General features: G+C 31.6%; 1 protein-coding gene across 3 annotated transcripts in view; it reads right to left on the bottom strand.

Annotated features, from left to right (window-relative positions):
• Nucleotides 1–25,795, bottom strand: part of LOC145245926 (uncharacterized) — a 472,493-nt gene that overhangs the window by 22,109 nt on the left and 424,589 nt on the right. For 2 of the 3 annotated variants that reach the window (XM_080107667.1, XM_080107668.1), the window contains 5 exons: nucleotides 17,833–18,061; nucleotides 14,728–14,907; nucleotides 5,147–7,345; nucleotides 4,607–4,786; nucleotides 2,678–2,828 (listed from right to left, as the gene is read on the bottom strand). In XM_080107667.1, coding sequence (XP_079963793.1) covers nucleotides 2,678–2,828; nucleotides 4,607–4,786; nucleotides 5,147–7,345; nucleotides 14,728–14,907; nucleotides 17,833–18,061 — 2,939 coding nt within the window. The remainder of the gene's footprint in view (nucleotides 1–2,677; nucleotides 2,829–4,606; nucleotides 4,787–5,146; nucleotides 7,346–14,727; nucleotides 14,908–17,832; nucleotides 18,062–25,795) is intronic. The other variant, XM_080107669.1, reaches the window with a different exon arrangement.

The following is a 25,795-nucleotide window of genomic DNA, read 5'->3' as shown; positions in this document are numbered from 1 at the left end:
GCATTGATCAAAAGCGGATTGCTTTCTGGACGTTCCAGTGCAAAAGCCGAGAACACACACCGTTTCAATTTAGTTTCACTTTATTTATACTAAAAATCCGAACAAACAGGTGACACAACGAAATAGTGCGAATCTTATAAAAGTAATGTAAATAAATCTAGATGCAACGCACGTTCGCAAATCCTAGATATGATTTAGACGGTATATAAAAACTTCTAAGACATAGTACCCCTCCCCCTCCAAGAAGCCCTGCGGAAAAAGCCTTTGCTGAACATGCATAAAATGTGCACACACATTATTTTTATATATATATATATATATATATATATATATATATATATATATAGCGGGGGTGCCCGGTGTTGTCCGGGTGTTTGTAGGTGTGTGTGTGTTTTTTTTTTGGGGGAAAAAAAAAAAAAAAAAAAAAAACCCTGGTGTTTGGAGGGGTAAAAGAAAAAAAAAAGTTTTGGTAGAAAGTTAGGCTCGAACCTGAAGTGTTGACGCAAAGGTGGAAAAGAGAGAAAAAAACTTGACCTTTCGACCACGAGGGGAGAGAGGAAGTGAAAACTGTTTTAATTTATGGCTTATAAACTTGACAGGTGCGCAAACTAAATGAGGTCAAACATATTCGGCAGTTAAGTTTTGCTGCAAGGCAGCTTTTCTTTCCAACCCAAGATAAAAAATGGGAGTGTCAATTTGAAAAGCAATTGTCTGATATAACGGTTTTTGCTGCATTGATCAAAGCCGATTTGCTTTGTGGACATCCCTGCCACGAATGCCAGGGAATTGATAGTGCGGATTCAGTTTCACTTTTTATACTCAAAAGCGAAATGAAGACGCAGAGACAAACAAAATCTCGAAAATAGCATGTAAAAGTTGGGCGAATTAAAGATAGACGCGACCGTTCGTAACTCGTAGATATTATGATTTAGATATTATATAAAAAGTTTTAAGGAGTCACCAGACCGAGCCCCCACCCCCTCTCAAGTCCTTGCTGGACATACACAAAATGTGCACACACATACATTTTACCTTTTATATATATACTAGACTACCCGTGACCCGTTGGGTCAGTATGTTATATTAGCTATGGAATTCATGTATGAGCGTGACACTTGTGACGTAAAGAAAAGTTTTTGTTTGACATAACAGAAACATGTCTATGAAAGTATATTAAAATGAAAAAAGAATATAGATAGATTTCTATGATTCGTTCTGTTTATTATAATTGATTATTTTTGAAAAAAAAAAATTTTTTTACAGTTACTGAATTATAAGTGGTTGGCCATAGTTATAGGTAAATGTGCACTAATTCAAATTTTGATATATCTGCTTTTTTTTTTTTTTTTTACATCATTCATTTCTGTATTACGTTTAAGTTATTTTAAACCCCACTCTTCCCATGTTAAATAATAATTTCGAAATAATAACGTTAATATTTCAGTGCGCCGCGCATGCGCAACCGGAAAGTGGGTTACATACATCGTTACAAGATCATTTGAGTTTTATAATTATATATATACTAGCATTTCAGCCCGGCGTTGCCCGGGTGTTTGGACGTGTCTGTTGAGCAAAAAAAAAATAAAAGTGGTAGTAAGAAGGAGGAAAAGAATGGGAAAAACCCCAACGTCTATGCTGTTACGACCACTGCCAAACAGGAAGTGACATTTTTTTTTTAAATTAAGGGTAGACAATCGAAAGGAGAGGATGCCTTTAAAAAATATATATATATATTTTTTTTTAAACTTTGACCCTTACTATGACCCCTTAAAATTTTATTGTTTTGGGCTCAAATCGAGTTATTAAGTTAGATCCATGTACAAGGAACCTATATCTAAAATTTCAAGTGTTTAGACCTCAAATTGTCGGAGGAATTTGGTAAAGTTCTCAAAGATCAAATCGTTAAACTTTGACCCCTTAACAACCAAATTTCTGGCCGAAAACGATCACATAGATTTTCCCAAATCTCAGTACCCTGTAAATCAAATTTCGAGTTTGTAGACTAAAAATTGACAGAGTTATTGCGTAGGGAAATGTACACATACAGACACGTTCACTTATATATATATTATATATATACTAGCGGGGGTGCCCGGCGTTGCCTGGGTGTTTGTAGGTGTAAAAGAAAAAAGTTTTGGTAGGCAGGTAGGCTTGAACCCGAATCCTTGAGGCAAACACGTGGAAGCCTAACATCTTACCACAATGCTAAGAAGGCAGAGATGTGAGAATGGTTGAAATTAAACAATTAAAAACTTAAATGAATGAGTTCACACAGGTGTGTAAATTTAACGAGGTCAAACATCACGCCATAGAGGAATGAAATCCTGCACTTAACTTTGGCTGCAGGAGAATTTTTTTTGGTTTTGTTTCTTCCAGCAAAAAATCTCCAAATGAATAGATATTGTCTAATATGACGGTTTTCACTGCATTGATCAAAGTCAATTGCTTTCTGAACGTCCCTGGCAGGAAAGCCAAAGAACTGCATTTGCTTTGATTAATTTCACTTTATACTAAAAAGCCAAACAGAGGACAGAATGAAATAGTGTGAATTTTACAAAAGTCGATCAAAATAAATCTAGACACAATGTCCCTTTCGCAAATCGTAGATGTTACAATCTAGGGGATATATATATATATATATATAAAAAAAAAAAAAAAAAAAAAAAAAAACATTTACTTATTCTGTCTTCTTTAAAACCAGGATTTTCAACTTTTCCTTTATATGCCAAATCAAAGTCCTGTGAATTATCCATGTCCATAGCATCATCTTTAGAATCTGAATCTGGACAATTATCAGAATCCTCCTGTTTGACTTGACATTCTGAAACCTAAAAGCAAAGAAAATGTCTGTTAAAATAAAAGATTAATTTAGCAGCAAATGAAACGTTTAAAATTAAGAATTACAAATCATGTGAGAACATATTGCAACTCTGGATCTTATAATTAGCAAGCTAAATAACTAAGTTTTCTATTTTGAGTCATACTGAAAACAATTTCATCCCAATCTCATTTTTAGTAAGTTTTTATAAAAATTTACAGGTAATAATCATCACAAATATCAATTTAGATGTCTCTTTTACATTTTTTTAAAACCATACTCTAAGCGAGTATATTTACTTATCCCAATCTCAAGTGACTGGAATTCTTCCGTGTATATTCCAAAAAAAATGTTTGACTTTATAGTGGGTGACAGCATACAGAAACTGAATAATTCTATTATTTTTTCCTCTCCATTAAAAAGGGATATGCAATCCCTTCAAAATAGTGCCTTGATAAAGAACATGGTCCCATAAAGAACATGGTCCCCATCATCTGATTGGATTGGCAACAAAAAGGGCATTATTTACATTCATCGGATGAATGCGATTTCCACAATGTTTTGGTTGATGTAACCTTCGACCTTCTGGAGGTGTAGCTTGTTGAACTCTGGAATGTTTCTGGGGAAGTCAGGAATTTGGACAGAATAAATAACACAAATAACCAATCCTCATCTCAAAGGTTCAGAAATGTCAACAGAAAGGGTGTTAAGCCTTTAAAAAGTTTTCCAACGTAAGTTTATCAGATGTGCAATTTGAGTGTTGGAAGCTTGTAAGGAAGGTCAGGACAACGTTAAGTTTGTAACAGAAATTTTAGATATTTCAAACAGAAATCCTCACAAAAAAATAAAAGCTAATGACCATTTTCTGAGAATCTACCCCAACCTCTTTGATGATAAAGTGGCAATTTATTAAGAACTGCTAGCTAGATGAATGTGCGATTAACCAAATATTGACCTATTGTTGTGTCTAAGAAAATGTTAAAAATATTCTAGAAAAGAATGGAAGATAAACAGTTTGGGTTAGAAATATGGGTACAAATGATGTTGATATTCTTATTGCCAAATACAAATGATGTTGATATCATCCAAAGAATGGATAAAATGATTTATGTTAATCGTGTAAGTGATTGAACCATACTGTTGAAATTGATAATGAGAAAAAGTCCAACATATACCAATATATAAACCTGATGTTAAATCAACAGATATTTACTTATATAATTTGATTTGTTGCAAGAAAAGCCACCTTTATAAGGAATATGGGTAAAATATATAATTTTGTTTTGAAAATTGACAGAAAAATAATGAAAATGCTAACAGCAAGATCTAAAATTTTTCAAACAGAAATCCTCACAAAAAAAGCTAATGACTATTTTCTGAGAATCTACCTCAGAAATGACACTTTAAGAACTGCTAGCTAGATGAATCTTTATTTCCTCATTCTGTATTTTATGCAGAAAAATAAAAATTGCAAAAACAAAATTAACATTTTTTTTTTGCATCTTTCGAAAGATGAAAATGAAAAGAGAATTATATTAAAAATTAATCTACAGTGTTTACACTGAAATAATTACTTTGTGACGATGCCAGAAAGGCAATTATTTTAAGCTTTGTTAAATATTATTTGAACTGCAAACACTCAAATTCTTTATGGATTAAGAAAAAAAAAAAAAAATCTTTAAATCGATAAGCTAATTCATGGAATCCCACAGGATTTTCATTGCGAATAAAAAAAAAAAAAAGTAACAAAATCTAAAAAGAACACTTCACCAAATTCAAAGTGCTCACCTTTGATTTTAAACATTCTGCTTTTGCAGAAGCATTTTTCTTCTTACTTATATATTTAGGTTCTTCATCACAGATGCTGTTTGTTTCAGATTTCATTTCAGTCTTTAATTTTTTAGATTCAACCTCTTCCATGTGAGTTTCCTGGCGATGGCGTTTGGAAGCAGGGTTCTCATCTTCATGCTACAAAGTAAGCAAATTTTTAAATCAAGAGGATAATACAAAAAAAAAAAAAAAAAAAAAAAAAAAAATGCCATCATAATTACAAAGGAAAAATAAACTATAATCCTGAAAGAAACAAAGTATTTGAGATTTGACTAAGTTTTATTTTCATCACGAAATTACAATGACGGATTAGAAAGTGCTTTAATAAAGCAAATTAGTTACATAATTATACTGGCTTTCATATTGAATAATAATAATAATAAAAAAAAAAAAACTAAAATTATCTTTTCATTTAGTTGTTAGGTGCTGTGGAAAAGAGTGATTATACATATATATTAACTTTGTGGAGAGACAAACACATCAATGAGCTATTCTTACCTGTACATCAGTCTCAGATGCAGAACTTGTCGATTCATCACTATCTTTAGTCAAATCTTTCACGTTGCCATTGGCCATTCTGATGGCGGATATCGGAGACTTGCTGCCCCCTTCTTTGCTCGGAGAGATGTAAGAACAGTTCACATAGCAGGTTTTCAAAACATCCCCTTTCTCAGCCACACTATTTGAGTCCTCCTCTTTCAAAGGCTTTAGCTCTTTGATCCGATCCTCATCAGAATGACGCTGTAACCAAGCCTTTTTAAGTTTTGGATGGTTGCTTGACCTTCCCGGTGATGTACATGTCTCTGGTTTGGCCGGAGGGGGTGGACTAGGAGCACTTAAAGTGTCGCTGTCGGTGTCAATCTGGCCATTCAAGCCTCTACTATTGATTTCAGAGTAGTTAACTAGGCCAGTTACTGTGCCATGGTGCGTCGCCATAACAGACATAGTTGTGATTGCAGGATTGCTGCTGCTACAACCATGGGAAGTTGCTGTTGCTAATGAAGTGGTAGTAATCATCGACGTCGTAGTGTTCAAAGAATGAGGGGGTGGTGGAGGTGGCAGTGGAGGGACTATGGACGTACAGTCTTTATTTCGTTGTGAATGAGCAACTGTGGGAAGAGTCGCTGATGGCACCTGCCGTTCAGTTTCTGTTATTTTTGACTGAAGTTTTTGATTCGAAGGAATCACATCTGTAGTGTCTTGAAAGAAAGCATTCTGTACAGTATTCTCTACAAAAGACCGGAAGCTATCCATATAACCGGTTGCTCTTGCCGCAGGCAGCATTTTACTGGAACCCGTCGTGGTAGCAGAAAGCGTGGCTGGAATGGATACAGTAGCTTGAAACGTTGTCCCACTACTGCTGGAAGTTGTGTAAGGGGAGGGGTTGGACAGGATTTGAGATGTTGTCACAGGAACGCTTACAGATGTGGGAGTTATGATTTTTGACACATGGTCAGGTTTTATCTTTTTTCGTATATTACTGTCTCTGACTGGCTTTCGTTTCATACTAAGAGTATTTGTTGTATATGCATTTGTGTGTGAAAACGTTTTAGAGGACATCACATTGGTATGAGAGCTGGGAACAACTCCATGGGGATGGCTCTCAGCACTGCTTGTGACAAGCGAATGTGTCGGAACCATGTATGAATGTACCATACCAGATATCTGTTGTTGGCTGGCCTGTGACATGTGAGGTGAACTGACCGTTATGGAACGCGCACTAGAACTTATCACTTGACTGTTACAAGCATAAGGAGAACTAGACATATGAACATTACTGCTACTGTAATGAGAGCTGGCTGTAGAATTGCTATGTCCCCGTTGAGTGTTGGGGGGTGTTTTTCGATAGTCAATGGGTTGTTGCATGACAGCAGCTGACAATTGTTGTGGACTTGCTACCTGAAGAGGGCTCTGAGAACGAGATTTGTCAGCAATGATGAAAGCAGAGAGTGAATGTGCAGACGGTACATGACGAGGTGATGGTGAGCTGGTATGAGGAGAACCATAGGTCACAGATGGTGTTGATGTTGAGAATGCGAGTGAGCGCTCAGAAAGCCTGTCAGAATATGAAAGTGGCGTTGTGGGAGACATGGATTTTGAAGATGGCGCAGCAGGGCTACCGTACAACGAGCTGTGGGGACTAACTGATTTTGCACCATCTCTACATTTGTTTTCAACAATGACACTATTGTGTGGTTTGCCATCTTTAATGAGAGGTGGTGGCACTGACAAATCTTTTCGTTTCAGTGATGGTGAAGACTCTCGATGTAACAAATTGGATGCTTCATGAGATCGATCATTTCTAGAACTATTTTTGTCTGTAAGTCCACGTAAAGTTAACTGATCACTACTGATGTAAGAGTGTTGGTATGGTTGGTAGCCGTAAAGGCTAAAATTAGGCTCCTGCTTCACCTGTACTTGTTGTAACAGACTAGCCCGTTGATGCGAAGCCAAAGTCTCAGAGTTAGAATAAACCTGTGAAGAGAGCTTTTCCTCTTTCAGTAAAGACGCAGATTTTAAGTTTTCACCACGTTCTATCATTTTAATATGTCCCTCATAGAGAATTTGGTTTGTGTGTGATTGATGTAGAAGTCTATCGTCTTTTAAATGTTTTTGAAGTGACAAATCATGGTGTTTATCGAGGTAGACTGAACGGTGAGCATTAAGCAGAGGGCCATCAGGTTTGTCATCTTTTTCCTGGAGGTTTAAAAACAAATTTATTTAAGATAACACACAAAAAAAAAAAAAAAAAAAAGTCTACCACCGGTGTCTGCCATTACCAAGTGTGCAGGTGATTCCTGTGATCTGCATTTGCAAATTTATAGTGGTTTGTGCATATTTTTGTAAGTTCATTAAAATATGGTGCAGAAAAGGTGTTATGTAAATTTTCAATCAAATGAAAGCGACCCTAAAAAACTAAAAGTAAAGCATCTTCAGATGACTTTCTGATAAAAAATTTAATGGTTCCAAAATTAACTAATGCTGCACACGAAAAGTAATTTTCAACTTCATGATTTAGTCATTAGAATTTACATAACCCTTCCTCCCAATATATACTTTTGAACTTAAAAATTAGTGGAAAATTATTTGGACATTTATAAAAATGCTATTCAAAAAAGATTGCAGTTTTTAAAGTCAGCATTCACTAATTTGCTCAATTCAATTCAAAAAGGAACTACCTACAAAAAATGTTTGAGAAAGACGGTCATTGCAAGAGAGGAATGTTTGTATCATCAGAAAGCATTATTAAAGTGACATACAATGAGAAAAATTCTCTATAAACAACTCTAAAAGATATTTTGAATTAAGATACTTTAACAGCAGTTAAAACAAAACTTGATATAATGGCAGTTAAAATTGCTTCTTTTGATATAGATGAAACTAGAATTTAACGTTTCCATCAAAAAGCCAGTTTTCATGTATGGAAAAAAGATTTAATATATCATGTGTTGGTTGACTTTTAGAAATTAACTTCCAAATAACAAATATCTGGCAAGTTTTTTTAGCCCACTTATTAGCCTTGCCCTGCTACTTTAACCTAAACATTCTCATTCATTCTTTCAATGTGATCAAACCAGCAAAGTTATTCTGCACATATTCTTTATGATCCAAAATATATAAATAAAAAACATTAACAAATTTTGAAGGTGAAAAAATATGGTTTAGGTATTTTTCTTTCAATGGTACAAAGGAATACATCATACAATTAAATAGAATTGAGACGAGTTCTTTCATGAGAAATTGAGCTTTTATGAGAGTGTCTTCAATAAGATAATTTGAAAAGAGTAATGTTTTGATGCTCTGGTCAATCCTTTCAAAAATTTAAGTTTGAATCTAGCAAAAGACTAGTAACATTAATGACTTGAAAACTCCATGTCATAAAGATCGGGGAGGGGGGCACAATGGCTCTGCAAAAAGTTAGAGAAACAACAAAAAAAATGCTTGAGCAGTAGTTAGTAATCAGGGACACAAATGTCAAAATATGAAATCAATATGCACAAATATTTCCCAACTATTTACAATGTTAAAATCATTTCTCTATTCAATCAAACATCAAAATACCACCAACATAGATTTGAGCATACTAAAAACTTTGAAAATGTCCAAATAAATCCACACCTAAATGTCTGGACATATACTGTAAGTGAATGCATGGGAAAAGATATGTAGCATTTCTTTTGGTTTCCCTCAACCATTATAAAAAAAATCAAATATTCATGCAGGACAGTATCAATATAGTGAGGACTTAGAGAAATCATGGCTAAAAAAATGAATGCTGTTCTCCAAATATACTTAAACCTCCAGATGTTACACCTACAACTGTGTTAAAAATCTAGGATACATAACCTGTTGATATTCTAGCCCTATATCAAATTCTTAGACGTCTTTAGGTCCATTATATCTGAAATATCAGACATTTTCACAACTAAGCTGACTAATAGATGAAGAAATACTAGAAACCCATTAATGACAGAAGTACAAATGCTAGACATTTTTTTTTCAAAATACAAAAATCTTAAATATACCAGGTTTTCTAAAATAAGATTTAAAAAAATGTGTTTCAGTTTTCTATTTTAATTTTGCTTTTAATAAACATTGGTTAATGATAAATTAAAAATTGTGTAGTTATCTGTTACCTATAAGTGAGATAGACATACAAGATCTCATCTGATAATGTAAAGATAAACAGATAAAAATGAAATGATTTATTATTTTGAAAATGGAGGGGGGGGATCAAGTGCTTAACTGGGGGTAACATTAATTAAAATAGTTACATAAGGGATGGGACATTGCTATGCAATTATTGGTGTCCTCCAAGTGCTTAGGAAATTTAATTCATCTGTTACTAGTGTCACCCCACCCCCCCAAAAAAAATAAACAGACCTATATGGACCTCCAACGCACACCATAGAATTTACCCTCCCATGTATAACACAATGTAATTTTAATATGGGTTGATATAACTTTTGTATAATTCCAAAGTAAAATAAACTTTATTATATATATATATTTTTTTTATTTTTCAACGTACAAAAATAATGACAATGTTGCATTTTCATTATTTTTATACGTTAAAAATTTCCATTATCAATGCCTTAAAACAATATTCCTATGTAATAGACATTTTTTAATGAGCAGCCATACGTTTAATAAATCTAGCATAAAACAACTAATGGTCAGGTTTTCAGAAAATTTGATACTTCTGTATTGGATTAATTTATATTTAGAATGTAGTTTTCATTAAATATACAAGGGGAAATATTTTTTTTGTACGTGACACCTCCACATTTCATTATATGAAATCTGAAATATATATTATAATTATTGACAATGTCCATCTATGCTTGTGTTAAGAATATTCTACCCAACTAATGTCAATTTTTGGTTTACAAACTTGAAACTTAATATACAGGGATTTGAACCTATGGAACAAATTCAATTTGGTTTTTAACCTGTAAAAATAGCTAAGGGATCAAAATGGGGGAGGGATGGAAATTGGCAAGTATAAGTTGACTAAACGTTATTTCTAAGCATGCGCAAATATACATTTATATCTTTAACAATGTTATATTTTAACGTTTTTATATGCCTATGGATTTAGATCAAACAATAACAAATAATGCCGGAGAGCTACATATTTTGGTTTCGATTCTATCTAATAGCACTCAATCATTTTATTCTACTTTTGAAATCACTACTATATATTGGGTACAATAATAATCAATAGCGTATTAGTTTTGTAACAATATGAAATATGCATAAATTAAAGTATCATATTTACGCATATTTTATAACCGGGCAGCCACTACTATATATTGAGCACAATATAATAATCAATTAACAGTGGACTTCATAATAAACATGAAATGTGCATAAATTTAAATATCATAGTTTAATGTATTTTACGATTGGCCATCAGCCTGCTAGTATATTACAATCCATTGAAATTTTAATATATAAAAACTGAAAAATCTAAACAGATATTTTAAACTATACTTTTGTAACTTATTGTGAATTTGTAAATAACAAATGGAAATAAATTCAATGCTACATTTTGAGAAATAAAGTTTCTCCTTAATATATGTTGAATTGCACAAAAAAAGAAAAAAAAAAAAATCTTATATATCATTAATTTTTTTAAATATTTAAAACTATTAAAGCAAGGGGGAGGAGTCATAAAATACCATTAAATATATTTTAATTCATGCAGATTTTGTATTTATTATTACATAGCCAATTCTCTATTGAACATAGTAAATTACAAAAGTAAAAAAAAAAAAACACTTAGGTGTCATTAGATAGAATCAAAACAAAAACATAACCGCATTCCCTACTGTTTGAGCTAACCTGATAGATAAAATTTTAAATCAAACCACTTCTAGCTAGGATTGCATTTGTGCATGCGTAAAACTAATAGAAATATGTTGGCAAGTTGAAATGAACATTGCTGACATTTCTGTATGCATCATCCATTCAAAGATTTTACTCGTTATAAACCATCCTTGGGATATTGATTACTACTCCAGTTAATTTTAGTGTTATGTGACAGTACAGGAGTTCACCGATTAAATTTTTACAGACACATACAAATACATTTGTTTTATTGGATTTAAATTTTATATCTGATTTAAATTTCATTCTTTCACAATGTTCAGCTTGAAGTAGAATTTGAAGAAATCTTCAATTTTTCAACATATTTTTTATTATAGTATAAAATTGATTGTCAATTGTAAAATAGCTAAATTTTGAAAAGATTTAAAAATTTATGATTGTAAATACAAAATTTAATTTGTCACTGGTACCCACTGTTTTCGAGTAGCTTTTGTGGAAAAATAAAAAGCTTCCTGCAATAATGTTAGTTATTTTAATTCACATCTGCACTATTCGTTACTGTTCACATTTTTCAGCATATTATTTACACTCAAAAACATTTGTTCAACAAAAATATATTTTATTGATTAAAAAAGATATTTTGAAGTTTTAATTTTCTATTGTACCTACCACAAGCTCTAAAAACTTTAGCGATTAGGCAGTGTAGTTATGGGAGGGAAAAAAAATTGACAAATACAAGAAAATTTAGTCTTCTACCTGTTTGTGTAGTACAGATTTGGAATTTTTATTTTAATATATATTTTTTAAATAAACGTGTTTATTAACCAAGATGGTTATATATTCCCAAGATGAGGATTTTTTATTATATAAGAAAAATATTAGCCCAGCGAACTAATAAATATAATATTTGTGAAAATATAAATATCTAACAAATAGTAAAAAAAAAAAAAACTGCCGAAAAAAAAAAAACTGCCGAAAAAAAAAAAAAAAAAAAAAAAAAAATTATGTAGTTTTTGATCATATTGAAAAATGTCACAAAATTTTAATTTTGGTATATAACCCCATTCTCACTCCAGGACAAAGAAAAGAGAAAAAAAAAAAAAAAAAAAAAAAAAAAAAATTTTTTTTTTTTTTTACTTATTTCTAAAGATAAATATTTTTCATAGTTCCTTAATTTAAAAAAAGTATTTTACATTAAAATAACTCCCTATAAATAAAACTTGATTTTATGGGATTTAAAAAACACAAATTAAAAATGGATATAAACAGCTTTGTAAAATGACATCAGGATTCTATAACACGCTTTGGAGGTCCCTACAAATCTAATGGAAATTCCCATGATTTATTTCTATAGGGAACATGGATGCATGACATTTTTACATTGGTAATAGATGGATTTGTGATTTCATAGGCACTGGGAGAACATTAATAGTTGTGTAGTAAGTATTTGTACTTTGATTTTATCAAGTATGCAATTATATGTATATTGCACAAAAAAAAAAAAAAAAAAAAAAAAAAAAAATGAAATGCGCAAAATCTGCATTAATCTTATAAATTACATTGGTGATGGCAGAACAAGTGGCAAAATTGAAACTACCAAATCTGATGAAAATTTTTAATAACAATTAAGAGCCCCACTCACCCAATTTCATTCAGAAATTACAATACTTAGAATATAAAAACGTTATCTAAGAATTGGTTTTATTCTTTAATATTTGTTTCATAAAATAAGCATCGCAATATTAGCAATACAAGTTGAAAAGTTAAATATTTAAGGATTTGAAGATTAATAAACTTTGAATTACATTTTACAAAATATTTTTACATCACAATTTATATCAATATACATTAGTGTTGTATTTATGAGTAAAAAGCTTTATAGAAGACAAATTTTAAAATTCTCAAACTTGTTTTGAAAAATTAATATTGAATAAAAATTACAAACCAACTTATGTAATGTACTAGCTTTTTATTTATTATTTTTTAACCAGAATGTGTCTACACAAAACAAATACAACTATTTCTCTGGACAGTGAAGCCTGAAGGTTGTGAAATCTAAAGTCAGTTCATGATTGCTTTAAAGTCCAGTATCAACAATAACATTTAACCACAAAGTAAATGCCAACAGGAGGATTTTTCTTTTCCAGAATGACCAAATTATGTTGTAGAATCAAAACCAAATTTCTATATTGAGAGCTTTCAAATATCCACGAAATCCATTAAAACACCCATCACTCCTAAAATTAACTATTCATCTGTGATGATCTGCATACTTAAACCATCAAAGACATTGTTGTAACAAGATTTCAGGTTAAAATGTTAACAGAGAACCTTCACATGAATATGCTGGTGGCAGTTGAAGACTTGGGAAGTGACCTAGCAGCACTATTATGCCCACAAGTAGTTGGTCTTCGACTATAGAATCAGAATTAGCTAGTCATATTGTGTGACCTTGTTCAGGATTGTGAAAACAGGCTGTAATAGTTAGAGATGCTGTACTTGCTTGTAAAGAAACCGGCTCAACCCAACCAGAGTGATAGCCACTACAAATTGACAAAGAATAACAGTTGTGATGGTTGGCAACACAAGATATGGCAGAAGCAGTAATTGTCAAAAACTTTCACTGTCATTAACCATGTTTTACCACCATCGAGAAAGATCAACTGGATAAGAGATATGACTCTTGGTTGATATCGAGATCAACCAATGCCTCATAAGATACAAAAGATGAATCTGGTAGCCCTAACTAAACAACTGAACCGTCATGTTCATTCGTATGGAATAATGGTGAACCAAAAGTACATGAAGGTCTCCACATCGCACAAAACAGCACCATCTAGATATCTGAATAGAACCATATCAATGCACATACCCATGCAAAACACAGCCTTCTACAGCTCATCCAGCACCTTTTCACCAGCTGACCACAGCAAAATGATGTGATCAAGGATGTAGTTGAAGAGTTAGGGATGGCACATTGATGATATATAAAATTTGCTGACATTCTAACTACTGGAGAATTTTGAAGGTGTTATCCAAGATGACCAACTGAATTCCTCAAGTTATTGATTGCTTTTCAGAATTGGCTAAATCTACTCTATACAATCATAGCAGTATAATCAATCTATCTGAAATATCTAATTTCAGCTAGCTTACTTTTTGCTAATTTTTTACCTCCACTATGCTATTGGTATGAATATATTTCAGTTCAGATTTGTCTAAGAATAATTATTTGAGGTAAGAAAGTTGTTAGAATGAAGACAAGATAAAGCATCAGTGTCAATTAGCACAAAAACAAATGATACTGTAAAAAAAAAAAAAAAAAAAATTTACAAATTTGCTGAATAAAAAGATATTAAAAGGTCAGCATTGAATGAATTGCCAGAAAAAAAGAAGGGGGGGGGGTTAATATTAAGCGTGCTAAATAGTTTTGCTAGTGTGAAACCACCAAGCAGGTTTATTTTCAAAAAGACCATCCACTATATACTTTCTAAAATTGTTCCTTTATGTTGTAAAGAATAAAATACAAAAAGTTCTCAAATTTTTAATATGCTATTCATGCATTAGAGACAAATTTAATCTACAAAAAAAAAAAAAAAAAGAAAAAAAAAAGAAAAAAAAAAAAAAAGCATACTAATTTCACAAACTTCAGGCTTTTGTTCACCGTCAGGAGGGGATTAGTCCACTATTTAAAGACATGCCATTTTTATTTTCCCTAAGAATTGACTTTTTTGCACTTTACTTACATATTTATATTTCTCCACTTTATCCTCAATTTTGTTTTCAGGTCGAAGAGGATCTTGACGCGAAACATTGTGGGAATAGACATTCGATTTAGTTGAGTGTGGTATCAACTCATTTTTCCCAACAAGGCCTTTTCCTGTGCCTAATGTTATTGAAGGAGAAGGCCACACTGAAGTAGTACTCTGCAAAATTCAAAGTTACGATGTATTTGACGAGTCTGAGAAGTATCTAATAATGATCATGTCCATATTAATGACTAACAGAGATAAAGATTTCTTTGTAGAAAATTATTTGAAATAATTGTTGCATTGAATTAACACAAGCACAATTTTTTTTTCAAATTAAGTTAACATCTGTACTTAATTTGAAATTAATACTTCTGAGAAAATATATTTTTGGAAGCCCAACCCCAAAATTAACTATGAAAATAGATTAAACTTGCAAGGATGCAAAAACTATCAGCAATATTTTAGGAGTTATCCGTCACAAAGTATAATTTTAATTATTTGGGAAAAAAAAAAAAAAAAAAGGCATAAAATGGAAGTAAAAGCAATAAGCTTGTGTAGTGGTCTCAGATGCCTGTTGACAAAAAAAAAAAAAAAAAAAAAAAAAAATCCATAGACAACTGCTTAAAAGCAGAGTATAAAAATTTGTTTCACAATTTTGTTCAAGAAAAAAAAAAAAAAAAAAAAAATCACACCAATATTTGGATGGAATATATACGAAAAGTGTACAATTAGTAAAAATGTAAAAAGCGAAACAATTACCAAAAGTGTAGTTCTCCACAAAGTTTGATAAAAAGTAAAAACAGCAAACATTACTTCGTCATAAAAAAGTTACAGTACAATAAAACAAATAAAAAAAAAAAATTGAATATTAAAAAGAGAATAAAGGTTATGACCTTTCCATACAATAATTTTTCACAAGCTATAAACTAAATTGACAATATTGAGTTACAGACAGAAAGATTTGGGGAAATTCTACATTTGGGGATAAAAATGTGAAGTTTGAAATATCTATTATATAAAACTGTCCGTGTGTGTGTGTGTATGTGTTTGTTCGGTTGTTCCTTCCTCATCGGCTCAGCTGTTTCGGAACCTATCTTTTGCAAATTTCACACAAAAGTAATTTATATGTCTGACAGTGTTCTTTTGTACAGAAATTCATCAGATAAGTATCAGAAAAAAAAAAAAAAAAAAAAAATCCGATCTTAATAGTCTTTCTTACAAATAGAAAATAATTTTTATAGGGGAATAATTTAGGTTGCACCAGCAAAGGAGATAAAATCTCAAAAAAGCTTTAGATTTGTTAACATCTTGAAATAAAGCTCAGTGGTAGAGCATTCGACTACAGATAGAATGATCCTAGGTGTACCTCACCATTTTATTTTAACTTTTTCTTTTAAAAGAGGTACCATTTAAAATCGCTGCAAGTCATTTCTTTGTATATTTTAAAACTAAACATTAACCAAAAAGGAGTTTCTAGGGCATTCATTGTCAAGCACAAATATCAGCTGAAATGATATTGTAAACAAACAGACGGAATTTGATTATCATTTTTTTTGCGAATTAGTCCAAACAAATTATTCCTTGTCATATATAATAATCAATAGAGGATGGATTCTATAATATTACATATGTAATCTGCACAAACTAAAATATCATGTTTACGTGTATTGTAATGCTGGGCATCCAGCTAATCAAGCATATAAAAAACTCATAGCATAAATTAGTAAATTTAGTATTATACAAATTAAAACCATAAAGATTCTTAAAGCATTTCTATTTATAGCAAAAAAGTACACTTTTTTTCCACTAATTTGTTAAAGGATTTCATATTATAATTTTAACTTGTCATCTTTTATATGAATTTGTGTTTCATGTTAAACATTACCATTTAAAAACTCAAATATTTCTCCTCCCAAGCATATGTTTATTATTGTAGATCAAACTTAGCTTATTTACAAATCAAGCATGGGCTGCAATGGACTATTGTGCTTGGTTATCTGTCAATCAATTCATTGAAAGGAGCTGAACTGACAGGTAGTGAATGTTAGGAGAATTAGTAACATTCGAACCACTAATTAGTATAATCAGTTCAAATAATTTGATAAACATTCAGTTTCTATTTAGCTTAGGATTCATACAATATGAATAACATTCGATATATTGATGAGACCAAGAATGGCCGATGAATGTTGAAGACTATGTTGCCAATCCATGTGTACTATATTGATGCAGTATGCAATAAATGTAAGATTAATGGCAAAAATTTTGGTACTTTTGCAGAAGTTACAGCTTGGAATAACATTTAGAAACCCATTTTTAACCTGGAGAGGGGAAGGTGTTTTATAGCTATTCTGTGCTTTCACCTAAGGAAAAAAAAAATATAACATGGTAACTTCTCTGCATAGCACCAAATTTTTAGATCATTGGCAATAATAATTAAGATAATTCTTAGAACATAATTTAAGCTAATATCTTTCAGCTAAGCTTTTCATGCATTTCTGAGAGAATAAAAAAAAGATCAGCAAATAACCGAAATGATCAGCTTTTTGTTTTTTAAAATGGGATGTCATCTTCGTTCAGTTGTAACCCCACCCCCACTATGGAACTTTAGCTCCCAAGTGAAATCTATACTATTTCATAGCCTTCCCAAAAAGTGATAGATGCAACTCAGCAAAAGGACTTATTTAAGCTCAGTTTGTGTCATTAGAAGTTTTACTAGTTGCTGTGTGACCATTTTAGATTTGACTTTCCAAACATTCAGATATTTATAACTCCTAAAAACAAAATAGTATACAAATATTTCGCTTATTTTGATTGATAAAAATTATGGGAGAAAAGGTATAACTAATGTAAAATAAAGCTAGTGTTAACCAAAAAGTTCTGAATGTAGCATTTTGTGTTTTAATGAGAATGTAGTTTTAAAGATTTACATGAATTCTTTAACCATAATGATTTGGGAGAATAAATAGAATGGTTCAATTGAATAATAGACACAAAATTGACAAAGATCGTAATTGCAAAGTATTTTCTGCCTCTTTTGAAGATGAGTAATACACACCATATTGCTCAGACAAAAAAAGATGGCATATGGTAACCTACCCGCTGACTGGCACGTTTTAAAGACTCAATGAAATGCTGATTAACAGCAGCAGCAGGAGTAACTTCCTGAGTCTTCATAAAGACACGTTGTCTTTCTTGCCTTTGGTCACGTTCTTTAAGTTCCCGATCACGTTCTTCTCTTAAGTGTCTTTCCTTCTCCATTTTTTCCCGTTCGATACGTTCTCGTTCCATTTTCTCTCTCCCAGCAAGTTCTTTCTCTTGCCGTTCTCTGTAAGAAAAATATATAAAAAATATGAGTAAAATTGAACAGAAGTTTGAAGAGGCTGTGGCCTCAGAGATAACCCCACCCTTATATCTTATATAATCTGGCTTGTTTTCACTTTTACAATATTTCATATAAAATAAACATTACAGAAACAGCTTATCTCCACAAAAAAGAAAAATTTACAAACTCATTAAATGAGATTGTGAACCATACACAATTGTAATCATCTTTGACATAAAAAAAATTTTTTTTTTTTTTTTTTTTTTTTCAAAAAAATAACCTTGATATTAACAGAAAGTCTTGAATACAGATTCCATCTTGATATACAGAAAAAATTCAGCTACCACAGTAGTATCTTTCTTATAACCTACATTTTAAATAACATCTAAAAGAGGGATTTCTCAAATACCTGTTTGCTTATATAAATTTTATTTATAGTTTAAGTTTATGGCACATCAACCTGTTAGATTATCCAATATGAAAATTGTATAGAGTATTTAGTTAGGAGTATTGGGGGGAAAAAAACTAGAACTTCCAAGTTGATATTTTTTTTTTTTTTTTTTTTTTAATTTACAAGAAAATCATCACTTATCAATGCCTGAAGGCCACTCAGGGGTAAAGGTTAATGAATGTAAGGTGGTAGTGAAGTAATCATTAATGGTGCAAATTGGGTAAAATTTTATTATTTAAGAGGACTGCTCAACAAGAACTTGTTTACACTGAACTTGAACTCGGCAGAGGAGCAAACCAGTGAAACAATGTTCTACAGGCGGGGAAAATCTGGAGAAGCTTTGTTCATGGAATCTGTGTTTAGATTTTGGCATAGATAGAGAGTGAAGGAAATTGTCAATAGCGGTTGTGGTTTGTAGAGTCCCCCCCCCCCCCCCGTGGAAGTTTGGCAAGGGAGGACCATAAATACGAGCACTGGCCATGAAAATACTAATAGAGCAGAGACAGGCTCGCAACGCTTCTTCTGTAGAAAAAGAGGTTGCAGGGAAGAGAAAAGGGCATCATCGACGAGGTTTCAAGGCCAGTTTTGAACTTAGTTCAGGCAGGATCGGGTATCCTAGCAGCTGCCCCTGCCCAGGTATGGCAACAGTACTCCGTTTTAGGACATACTTGGCGCTTATACAGATAGAGGATTGCATTGGAGCAGTAGAATGAGCCAGCGATCTTAGCAACAGATATGAAACATGTATTTCATTTCAGATCTGGAGTGAATGTCAGTCCCAAAAGCTTGTCCAGACATAATGTTTACCTAAGACAAAAACCATTCAGTTCAAGTGGGGCCTAATGTGGGTCAAAGATGGAAAAAAAGCTTGATTTTAAATACATTAAAATTTATCAGCCACCTTTTTCCCCATTGCACCATATGCTCAAGCTCAGAAGAGAGAGAGAATCAGAAAGATCTACGTCATTGCCAGCTCTTGTCGTGTTGCCTGCAATGTCTGAACGATCTAAGAATAGCAATATGCACGGACGATAAAACGCTTTGGGTAATCAGATTTCAAGGCAGTTCTGCTAAAATCGTCATATTTTAAAAACCAAAGCACTTCAAAGTCTTCAAAATACCAAAATGTTTGAAAAAAAAACTTTCAAATGAATTAATAAATAATTATGACATATTTTAAAGAGTTTTAAGCAAATAAAGTGATAAAAATGTTTTCATAAAACAACATTTTCGTTAAGATTTTGTAATGACCCCCCCCCCACACACACACACTCAAGACTTGTAAATGCTTGTACCGTGTTTGGATTAAGAATTTTGTCACAAAATTTGAAAACTAATCAGAATAGACGTCACTTAATAGTGTGGGGTGTCCGAAATACTCTTGACCGCTCTTTTTTTGTTGTGTTAAGACTTTAACATGACGAATACTAAAAAAAAAAAAAAAAAAAAAAAAAAAAAAATTTTTTTTTTTTCTTCTTTGGGGACCCATGGTTAAATAAATCAATCTTTTTACTGTTTTTATCCATTAAAAGTATAACTGTTTTCTCCTGAGGTAGCTAGCAATTTAAAATCATGATACCCGGAGAAAAAAAAAAAACAAAAAAAAAAACTATCTAAAAACTATGCGTAGCAGCAGCAATACTATCGGTGATAGCACGGCTGTAAACAGATGTTTTGTTTTTTTTGTAAACCTTTCATTCCAGAAAGAATAAAGAAAAAAGTTCTTACATATTTAGTTAGAGCTATTTTGTTATCAGAATATATAATTAAAATCATCCCAACCAGTCCGACATTATTTCTGATCAAATTTTTAAAATATTTATATAGTTGAAAAGACAAGTAAGCTTGGTAAATATGTAACTTGCATCCATTGTATTAGTTTTTAATGGAAAATTAATTGTTTTATTTTGAACAACTGAAAATTTGAAATCATTTATTTGGTTCACGTGTGCGAGTGGAGATTTTCAGTAGCATATTCTGGTTCCTTACACAAAAATACATTTACATTACAAATTTCATTGCTTAGTTTTGTGTTTTAATAAAGATATAATATTTCTACTGAAAAAATGGTGTAGAAAATGTGACAAAATGCATATGATCTTAAAGTGGGAAAAATATCTAAACGTGTGAGGCACAAAAATTGTACTAATTTCCTTAATTTTAATTGGATTTTTTAAATTTTTTAAAAAAAGATTCTTTCTTGGTTCATCAAGCTCTTTCTATATGTACCAATATTGAAATATTTTAAACCATTTCAATTTTTTCATGTGTATTGCTACTATTGGGAGATGGATGGAAACCTAAGCCAGTGTCGATACTATGAATTTATGATTTCTGTCCATCGACGATTCAAACCTATCAGAGAGAAAGAATTTGATGATCGAGAGGACATTTCCAACTATTCTGTAGCCAGCAATCTTATGAAGTAGACATACTTTATGAAAAGCCTTTGATGTTAAGAGCTATTGCTCTAGAAACAAAGCTCAAGAAATACAGTTAGCACCTCAGCTGTAGATCTAGCAGAATGGAAGCCATAATTTGAGTACATTATTTTTGCTAAATTGGTCGACCACTTCTATTTATAAAAGATTCCAGCAACTTACTCATAACACACAGACTGATTGGTCTGTACTGAGAGGCAGATGACCGATCTCTGGAATTTTTAAATACTGGACAGACTGATGAAGTTTTCCAGAATGTTGGGAATGTTTAAACAGCTTTGTAAGTATGGGAGCTAGTTCCAGTTGAAGCTTTTGGAGTAGTAGGATTGGAATGCCATCGGGATCAAATGCTTTTTTGATAAGCTTGGTAACATTACGCACATATATTTGTAGCATGTTTTTAATAAGAGGGGAAAATACGAGGGAAGGGAACCTTGGTTGCAAAGAGTAGAATTTGCTGCAAAGTTCTTGGCAAAGAGTTTTACTTTGCCAAATGCTGACAAAATTACCTCAGGTCCATTGATAACAATTGGGATAGACGACATGCCTCTGTTCATAACCCTGTTTGTTATTCATTCAAACTGGTGGAAACCAAGCTGCTGCTTAGCTATTTTAATCTTGACTTACTGAACATACAAATCTCTCGCATTATTACTCTTTTACAGTGGTTACTGGTAGTCCTAAAAGTGGACTTAATTCCACATCTATTTCATTTCACCACAGTGTATAGAGGTCTAAGAGTGCACCTTGAGTTCAGTGTGTGCTTAGGCTCCTATTCTTTACTCCTAAAGTATAGGTCACGTGAGCATGTACAAATTAATGAGACATGTAAATGGTTTCCCTCTTTAGCAGGATAAGATGCTTTGCAACTAGGTACGGAGAGCAACCTTATTTTGAGGGGAGATAAATGGGGAAATTCCGTTGAGGACTTGTTTGGTGGCACACCAACCTTCATTTATTTTAGTAAAGAAGTTTATGCTTGAGGTTTTTAATATTCTAAAATATGTAATAGATTCAATTTTGTATACAAATCATTCATTGATTAATGTTTCGTATATGTATATTTTGTAAATAAAGAGTTTACAAGCAATAAATTCCATTTAATACATTTTAGTTTGAGATTATCGATATTAGACTTTTGAGAACATTTAAGTTTCCCCACTTATGTCATCAAACAAGTCATGGTACGAACATTGTAGCATCTTTGTTGGGAGGCGGGCAGACCTGAACGAGAATCACCCTCCTCCCATAATTTTTATAGTATGTTTTAGTATGTAGTATAGATTTTTTTTTGGGGGGGGGGGGTCCAGAAAGCCATTCTTAACACGAGGGGGTTCGGGGGGGGGGGTCTATACTACGCAGGGTTACATCGTAAAAAAAAAAAAAAAAAAAAAAAAAAAAAAAAAAAAAGCTATCACCCCTGTAGTTTAAAGGAAGCCTTCACATCGCCCTCGACTTGCTTAGATATCAGTCACATTTTAAACAGAATCCAAAGAATTTACTGGTAGAAACAAAGTTATACTGCTCATTAGTAACTTTTCAGATTAACGATTATAATCTCAATGGTTTTATACTTAATAAAGTTGAATATGTTTGGACATAAGAAATTTAAGAATTAGGAAATAAATTAAAAAAATATCCATGGATTAATCTAAACGTCATAAAAAAAAAAGAAAAGAAAAAAAAATAGATCTTGCCATTTAATTTAAGCAACGATTTTTTTTTCTTCGTGATGTAATGCATTGCAACCAATGCATTGGTCGCTCACTTTTCATAGTTCATAAAATTTGATTATGTACGGCCTTTTATCCAAACTTTTCAACAGAAAAAATAAAAGCCATCTCTTTCAAGTGTATAGAGAGTTAAATTTAAATAGAAAACACTATATTACAATGAAACATGTAAAATAACTACTATTCAAACTCAAAATTGTGCAAAAATCATCCTATCCCCGATTGTTAAAAATGCAATTTCATTTTCTGCTAATGCGTTCAGTTTTCAATGCAATATACATGCCCCCCCCCCGTAATCTCGTTTAGAAAACAGTAAACATCGTTTAGTTAATGTCAAACATAGAAAACTGAACCAAATATTAAAAACATTATTACACGAACATTTGAGAATTTTAAGGGATTTTTTGAGGATGGAAAGATACTGCACCAACCATTAATTACCCTATTTTTTTTTTTAAATGCCTTCTTTTAAATACCGTTGTGTTTTTACTTCAATAAATAATAATATTACTATCGATTAGTAATAACAATAAATAAAAGATGAGCGAGAACTACGCAATTTCATTAACGAGTAAAATATCGGTAAAAATATACCAGACCCCCCCCTTTTTTATTTCTATTAAAATATAGACCGATAATAAAAACGAAATTGTTTTACACACACAAGATTTGTTTAAAATATTTTGCCTATTTTTTTTTTTTATGAGCAAAGAAACTGACAAACTTTATAAGCAAGAAAAAACCCCCACATTTTTCTAATTTCATCCAGTCATCATTATTTGGAAATATTTCATAATAGAAACAAGATACCCGGTAACTAATGTTTACATAATAAAATGTAGACAATTAGAAAGTCATTCATGACTACGTATACAGCAAAGTCAAGTATTAAGGTTCATTTGCGACCCACATTATAGAAAAATGGTATTTTCAGAGTTATCATCTAGGAAACGGTTTCATTGAGACTTGTGTGTGTGTGTGTGTGTGTGTGTCGACTTTAAAATGGTGATGTCCACGAGATTAGTTTAGGTTTAAAAAAGTAAAATAAAAAAAATAGTTCGGTTCAAATTTTGTAAAAGTACATATTTTTCGTAAACAAAAATGAACATGAATAACTATTTTAATTAAATGAGAAATAAAAACGGACTTGTTTTTATTTTTTTAAACTGACAAAAAAAAAAAAACAAAAAAAAAACAAAAAACAAAAAAAACAAACAAACGAAATAAAACTTTTTTTTTTTTGTCCACCTCGAAGTTGTACTAAAAATAGGCCAAACGCATACAATATGCCTTTTGGGAGATTCAAAGGAAATAAAATTAATCAGCTACTTTGGGGTGGAAAATAAAGTGGCTTAAAAGTTAAAGGAGGGAAGATAAAATAACTATAAATGTGCAACGTTAAAAGATAAATGTAAAAAAAAAAAAACGAGTGTGAAGAGAATCCTTTGTTTCCGTCTAAAAAAGACGCCATGAAAGATTTCTACTATGGCGCGTCTAACACCGCATGACCTTGACACTTAGAATTTAGTTGTTTTCTTTTTTTAATGGTTTGAAAAACCATGCAAAATTGACACTTTCTATTGATAAAGAGAGTGTAAAAATGTAGAGAAACATGTCGATTTGATGAGATTAATTTGAAAGATGGAATATTTTGGAGTACCGGCCGAGAAAAAAAAAAAAAAAAAAAAAAAAAAAAAAAATCAACTCGATCAAAAAATAAAACCAATCTCAAAAGAAATTCTAAAAAGTAAAATTTTCATAAGATTCTGTAGATTATCAAAATAATTATTACATAAGGCTTCGCATCTTTATAAAACGGACACTTTTTAACCAATATTTAAAGTTCTTTGAGGAAAGGATAGAATTCTCACATAAAACTGGGATGGATGTTTTGATTAGGAAGAGAAATCATTCAAGACAGAGGTAATTTTTGGGCATTTGAACATTTTACTCCACCCGGCAAATTTTTAGATTTGCATGCTTAACATGAAAGGAGCCCGTCTTTATTAACTCCTTCATTACGCGGATGGAACTCCTACAATAAAAACAATTTGCCGGAGATGTTAAAATGCACCAGTGTCATTTTTATTCCCCCAAAAGAAAACTGTGGAACAAAAAAATAAGGACATTTAAGACTACAGAAAAAAACAATTGGGAATCCGAATAGTTTCTATCTAAAATGGGAATTAAATAGAATAGTATGATGAAAAATGCGCACTGTAAAAAGCAATGCAAATCGAATGCTTATGCAGAATACGGAGTTTTTGTTTTGTTTTTTTGTTTTTTTACATAGGATTTTTAAATTAAATACAATTTTAAGGTATCTTCATTATTAAATTATTAGGTGTTAATAGATTTCTAAATAAGCATTGTTATTTTATTGTAGTTTTAGTTAATATTCTGCACACACACGGTTTTTTTTTTTTTAGGAGAGCAAAAATGAACCATTAGTTTTGACAGATTTTGCAACTAAATTTTAAAAGTTTGAATACAAAATTTGTTTTTTTAAAAGCAATTGAAAAGAGATATTTAAACGGTACTTTTCTCCTAAATTTTATTTTAACCAAAAATTTATACCGATCGAATTTAAAAAAAAAAAAAATAGGGATTCCAAATTTAGATTGTCGAATGTTTCGACAGAAACATCGCCATCTTTCCCCTTATTATTTGGTGTCATAACTGTGACCGTCGAGAAATTGGAAAGCAAATTGGAAGCCTTTAAACTTTTTTACGGACGTAATTTCAAGTTAACATCTCAAATTTGGAGGGAAAAGTAAAAAAAAAAAAAAAAAAAAAAAAAAGACTGAAGATGTTTGCACGTAAAATGTTTTTCTAACTGCACCAGAATTGGAAATAGAAAACCAATAGCTAGTTTAAAGGTCCAATATTTTTGGGGGTTTTTTTATTATTTTTTTTTTATACCGGTTAACTTTATGAGAGGACTTAAATTTAATAAAGGGTCAAAAACAGGAAAGAAATTAAATACAATGAGAAATGAGGTAGCAAAACAGCAATACATAACGAAGTGATGAATCATATTTAGTTTTCGGGGGGTAACAAAAAAAAAAAAAAAAAAAAAGAGGGTAAATAAAATAAAGCTTCCATGTTTTAC

The sequence above is a fragment of the Euprymna scolopes genome, chromosome 23 (assembly GCF_053919585.1).
Source record: "Euprymna scolopes isolate OS-2025 chromosome 23, ASM5391958v1, whole genome shotgun sequence".
NCBI lineage: Eukaryota > Metazoa > Mollusca > Cephalopoda > Sepiida > Sepiolidae > Euprymna > Euprymna scolopes.
The sequence above is the reverse complement of the archived record's forward strand: the minus strand, read 5'-3'. Positions and strand labels throughout refer to the sequence as shown.